Here is a 6,355-nt window from a genome sequence, read left to right on the forward strand (position 1 = left end):
CACATGTCAAGGAATTTTCTAGCTATCCTGGCCCAGAAAGACCTTGGGTCAAGAGGGAGGTTGTGAACACTGACAGAGCAGAAGAGCCTGCTCTGTCCTCTCCCATTTCTTGTCTTTCTTGATCATTAGTGACTCATGGCCCTTCCCTTGCACTCTTAAGCCTGTCTGAACTCATCCTGATGGAGAGAGAGAAGACAGTCTTCTGCCCAGGTTTGACTCACTTGACCCATGTCCCACACAGAGGCCTTTCTACTGGAGATAAGCCTTGTAGGAGAGAGGTCTAAAGAAGGGTGTGTCCAGAGGGGTGGTGGTTAGCTGCTCATCATTTTTCTCTGACCTTGCCTCTCTGTAGTAGGTAGTTAGGCAGACATGAGCAGAATAGGAACAATATGTTGAGTACAGAAGATCACCAGAATGGAAAGTCCTGGATGTCTAACACCAGACAATTGTAAGGTGTACCTAAACTCCTGGATGACTTTTCCTTCCCTAGCAGAGTGCTGGTCATGCAGTTTGGACCCTCCCTGACCTTTCCCCCCCTGGCATGTTGCCAGTCATGCAGTAGACACCCTTAGAGAAGGAACCAGGAGGCTGGAGAAAAGCCTCATGTGATTCCCATATAAGCCCTTGCATGGCCACTCCCTTAAGCCCTCAAGACAAGGCAGTTCTGACCTGCATCAAATAATCTTAAGAACAAAGTCTCAGGTCTATTGACCACAGAGGCAGAATTTTCGTCAAACTAGACCTCAGAGATAATATCCAGACCTGAGTTATGTTTCAGCTTTAGGCCCAGTGAAGCAGCAAGGTCTGGTGGGGCGATGTCATGGTGGACATCAGGACCTTCTGCAATGACTGTGATTCCCTGCCCTGGCACTGGCCAATCAGTGGAGACCCCCACCCTGAGGGGACACACCAGGAAAGCTGATGAATAGTCTATTGAGACCCTCCCCTGAGACCTCCAGATAAAAGCCCTTAAGAGGAAGTACCCATCATGCTCTCTTCCTCTCCTTCACATACCCATGCCTTTCACCAACCCCTTATTTCCCCAGGTGTGCCCTCCCTGGAGCACACATGTCTTTTCTCCTCTCCTTTCTCCATGCATTCTTTGTCTTTCTCCTAGCTTCAAGGGTCCTTCTTTTGCCTCTGTAACTTGTTTCCTGAACTCAGGTAGCCTGGTTGGCTCATTTCTTCCATGGATCACTTCTTTTACCTCTGGGTACTGATGTAGAGGTAAATAATCAGCTCTTGACGTGGTCTCCTTGTTTGTGGACAAGGTACATTGCACTTGTGCCTCCTGATTTGGGCACCTCAAGTACCTGTTGAGGCAACTGGATGCCACAGCCTCACCCAGAAGACTACCTCCAACCAAGCCAGATTGTCTCTAAACCTAGGTGTCTACTGGGTCAGGCCCCGGTCTGGTTCATTAACTCAGGTTGGTAGACATTGGTTAGGGTAGGCATTGGTTAGGGTACAGGGACTGACTCACCTTAGCCCCAAGCTTCTCAAAGTCAAGTAATGTGTTGAGGATACACAGGACTACAGCACCCATCTCTAGCAGGAGCTTTACCTAGGCTGATGGTGAGCAGTTTGTGGCATTATTTTTCATATTAAGAGCACAATGCAAATAAGTCAGTCAGAGAAAGACAAGTACCACTGAGCTTACTCATATGTGGAATCTAAGTAACAAAATAAACTGATGAACAAAGTGGATCCAGAGATATGGAAGCATGGAACAGAGTGTGGAATCTCTGAGGGAAGGTGGGGGAGGATGGGGGCATGGGAAGTAATCAACCAAGAACCTTGTATACATATATGCATGGCCCAAGGCCACAGACAATGAGGTGATAAGAGTCTGGGGCAGGGGGCGAGGTTGGGCTGGAGGGGGTCAAATTGGGACAAAAGGAGACATATGTAATACTTTCAACAATAAAGGATTATTTTTAAAAAAGCACAATACAAAATCTGCATGAATTTTAAAGCTCTTTAGGCTATGTCCTAACAAGCAGCAAGTTCTAACTCCCTGCCCTTTGAAAATGGGTTAGAGCAGGGTTTCCCAACCTCAGCATGGTGACACTTAGGGTCAGATCATTTTTTGTTGAGGGGGACGATCGCATGCATTGTAAGTTTAGAAGCATCCCTGGACTCCAAATGCTATTTGTGCTTATGCACACACAAGCTGTGTGACCACCAAAATTGTCTCCAATCATGCCCAACACCCCTTGGGGTGCAGAATCATCCCTGGTTGGGAGCCATAATAATTAAATACTGTCAACAGTGCTTGGGTAAAAAAAATCTCATTTGGTAAAGACGTAACAGGGCACTAATTCTGCTCTACTCCAAAAGACTGATGCAAAGACAGAATTCAAAGTGGCATCAAACCATGTACTTAATTTCATTTAAATGCACATGCCTTGTTAAAAAAATAGTATTGTAAAAAACAACCAACCAACCAACCAAACAAACAAACAAACAAACCAAAACCATAAACAAACCCACTTGTCAGCAGCCAGTCACTGACAGCCCGGGACTTTGCCTTCCTAACTCAGGAAAGGGACAATTCATGGTCTTGTGGTTAAACAACACCATTTTTCCTTCCCCATCTGCAGATCTGAAGTTTTTCTAGACTGCTGGATTGGACTTCCTGCTTGAAAGTAATTTTTTCCCCATTTAACCACCTAATTTTTGATTTCTGAGATTTAATTTTTTTCTTTAACAAAGGCAGACCAGAGCACAGAGAAAGAAATGATGACTTTTATCTGCAAGAGTCAGAAACGTTTCCCAGAAGAGGTTACATTTAGGCTTGGACTGGAATGATAACAAAGAGATTTTTCAGGCTGACAAGTGAATTGGGGAATGACCACTCCAGGCTCTGGGGAAGATGTGATCGAAGGAAGAGTTTTGTACAAATACATGACCTGTTTGGGCTGGGCCAGGTCACTGGCTCTGGCTACAGAGGAGGTATTTGGTGGAACCTATGGGGTGATCCCTGGAAAGTGAGGTTGAGACAGGCTTATAGGATAATACTGAGGAGTTGAGAATTTTCTCGTTGGCCCAAGTGTTGCAAACTCTAATGCCTATAAAGACCACTCAGATACCTTACATGAATGAAAAAGGTAGTTTTTCCCTCCCCCTTTCTATGAGGGCACAGTTGTTGTTTTTTTTTGGGGGGGAGTTGGGTGGGGGGTGTACAGGGGGGGGGCTCATATCATACATATAGGGATATTATTCACAACCAAAGAATAAATATTATCTTCACTTATTCCAAGAGTATTGTTTGAGAATCTTCTCTGTGCTAGGCATGGTTCTAGGCACTTGTTATTTGTCTTGAAATGTAGACTTCTAGGGTCATGTTATCCCACTCCCCACCTTTACTAGAGATGTGAATAGAATAAAATGTCTCTACTATTAGGAAAAGCTCAATGGTAACCAGGCAGCAGACTCTCTAAAAAGAGCGGTGGGATCATTGGGGTGGGGAGGAGAATTGGAAAATCTGTGTCTTGTCTAAAAGGACATCTCTGTCTCAGCACCAGATGATTATGTTGAGCATAAGACTGGTGGAGTGATCATTTAAATTCTCTTCCCAGAGAAACTTGGAATATGGTGTTTAAAATGTAATCTTATTAAATTTTCATATTAACTGCATAAAAAATATTTTTATTGCCTGGCCAGTGGATGAGCATTAATCTATGAACCAAGAGGTTATGGTTCGATTCCCAGTCATGGCACATGCCCCGTTGCAGGTGCAATCCTCAGTGTGGGGCATGCAGGAGGCAGTCAGTTGATCAATGAATCTCTCATCATTGATGTTTATATCTCTCTTTACCTCTCCCTGACTGGGAATTGAACTGTGACCTCCTAGTTCATAGGTTGACACTCAACTACTGAGATACACTGGCCGGGCTACATTAACTCTTCTAATCCTCACAGAAGTGCTGGCACATATTTCACTCTATCTATGCGCTAATATTATGCATATGCTATGTTGTGGCTGCCATGCTGTGGCTTGGGATAGAATTTTCCATGCTTGTTTAAGAAGACAGCTTGCCAAAGCATCTCCTTTTTAAAGCAGACTTCACATCTTTATTCCTCAGGCTGTAGATCAGGGGGTTAAGAATAGGGTTGACCACAGTGTAGAAGACAGACACAAACTTGTTCTGTTCCATGGAATTGAGAGAGCTCGGCTGAGCATACATGAAGATGATGGTGCCATACCAAAGACAGACAATGGTGAGGTGGGAGGTACAGGTGGAGAGTGCTTTGCTCTGAGCCTCTGAGGAATGCATTCTGCAGATAGTCACCAGGACGTAGGCATAGGAGACCAGGATGATGGTGATGGTAAAAGAGAAAATCAGGGCAGAAGATGAGAAGATGACGATTTCAACCTCTGCAGTGTCGGCACAGGCAAGTTGAAGCACTGGGGGGATGTCACAAAAATAGTGGTTAATGACGTTGGGGCCACAGTAGGGCAGCTTGAAGATGTATCCAGTTAGCAAAGCTGAATTGGCAACAGAAGCTGTATAGATGGCTGCCACCAGCTGGAAACACAGACGTTGTGATATGATGGTGTGGTAGAGGAGAGGGTGGCAGATGGCAACAAATCGATCGTAGGCCATAATGGCCAGGAGCAGACACTCAGCAATACCATGGAGAGTCATGAGGGCCATCTGGGCCACACAGCCTACAAAGGAGATGGACTGACCTGAGGTGAGGAAGTTCTCTAGCAGCTTGGGGGTGTCCACTGTGGAGAAACAGGAGTCCATGAAGGCAAGAATGCTCAGGAAGAAGTACATGGGCGTGTGCAGCCGTGGCTCTGTGTGGATCAGGATAATCATGCCCACGTTGCCCATGAGGGTGACTAAGTAGACGAATAAGAAGAGTACAAAGAGGGTGCCCTTGAGCCCTTCCTGCTCTGTGAGCCCCAGCAGGAGGAACCAGGTGACTTGGGTGCAGTTCTCAACTGAGGTGCACATGGCACTGCAGAGAGAGCAAATAAGACAAGCTTGTACTTTAGAGCAGGCTTAGGGTCAGTTCCTGCCCCACCATCCCCTTTTTTGTTGTTATCCATATTATTATTTTTTAAATTGAGTTTATTGGGGTGACATGGTTCACAAAACCAGGTTTCAACTGTACAACTCAATGAAACATCATCGACACACTGCATTGTGCACCCATCACCTCAAGAAAAGTCTCTTTCCATTCCCATTACTACCTCCCCTCCTTTGTCCACCTCCATCTACCCTCAACCCCTTTCCCTCTGGCTATCACCCTTTTGATGCCCCCAGAGTGGGCAGTGTTATGGGAGCTGGGGAGGAGACACTGTCATAAATTAAACCCCTATTATGAGTTATGTGTTAACTCACTTCCTAACTTATTTATTTATTATTATTTTTTAAAATATATTTTATTGATTTTTTTTGACTTATTGATTTTTTTATAGAGAGGAAGGGAGAGGGATAGAAATCCAGAAACATTGATGAGAGAGAAACATTGACCAGCCGCCTCCTGCACACCCACCACTGGAGATGTGCCTGCAACCAATGTACATACCCATGACCGGAATTGAACCCGGGACCCCTCAGTCCACAGGCCGACGCTCTGAGCCAAACCGGTTTCAGCCCTAACCCATTTATATTTGGAGAGATTATCAACCAATGTAAGAAAGCTAGTATATTAAAAAAGTGGGATTAGAACCCATCCCATTCTAATAATCATATACTTTTTATAGTTATAATCTTCTTCCATGGGAAACTAGCATCGTTAGGCAGTGTTGGTGGTCTGGCATGCTGTCCCAGAGAGGGAATTCATGAAAGGATCAATTTTGACCATATTTGGGGACAAAGGCTCAGTCCCTGAGCCCAGGGACACAGGAAGTCAAGACTAACATCATCACAATGGAATGTGCCTCACTAGAGCAGTCATTTTTCCTGGTTGTTATGAATTGAATAGTTTCTCCCAAAAAGATATGTTGAAGTCCTAACCCCTATACCTGTGAATGTGACCTTATTTGGAAATGCTGTCTTTACGGAAGTAATCAAGTTAAAATGATGTCATGTTCAATTAGGTTGGGCCTTTAATCCCGTATGACTGATGAATTTGTAAGAAGAGAAAAATGGAGATACTGGGAGGAGGATGACGTGTGAAGATACAGACACAGAGGCAGGAGGCCATGTGAGAAACAGAGGCAGAGACGGAGTTATGAAGCCGCAAGTGAGGGAATGCCTCAGGCATCCAGAACTGGAGCAGCTTCAGAGGGAATGTGGCCCTGCAAACACCTTGAGTTTGGACTTGGAGCCTCCAGAACTGTGAGGGAATAAGTTTCTCTTGTTTCAAGCCAGTTTGTGGTGCTTTGCTATCACAG

The 6,355-nt window shown here is 45.0% G+C and overlaps 1 protein-coding gene across 1 annotated transcript; it reads right to left on the minus strand.

Moving 5' to 3' along the window:
- Positions 1 to 3,802: 3,802 nt before the first annotated feature.
- LOC118713476 (olfactory receptor 8U9-like) lies at positions 3,803 to 4,967 on the minus strand. The gene has a single exon (XM_036428081.2). The coding sequence runs from the start codon at positions 4,965 to 4,967 to the stop codon at positions 4,026 to 4,028; it is 942 nt and encodes a 313-aa protein (XP_036283974.1). The 3' UTR covers positions 3,803 to 4,025.
- Between the last annotated feature and the right edge of the window lie 1,388 nt (positions 4,968 to 6,355).

This window comes from Pipistrellus kuhlii, unplaced genomic scaffold, assembly GCF_014108245.1.
Source record: "Pipistrellus kuhlii isolate mPipKuh1 unplaced genomic scaffold, mPipKuh1.p scaffold_m20_p_9, whole genome shotgun sequence".
Classification (NCBI taxonomy): Eukaryota; Metazoa; Chordata; class Mammalia; order Chiroptera; family Vespertilionidae; genus Pipistrellus; species Pipistrellus kuhlii.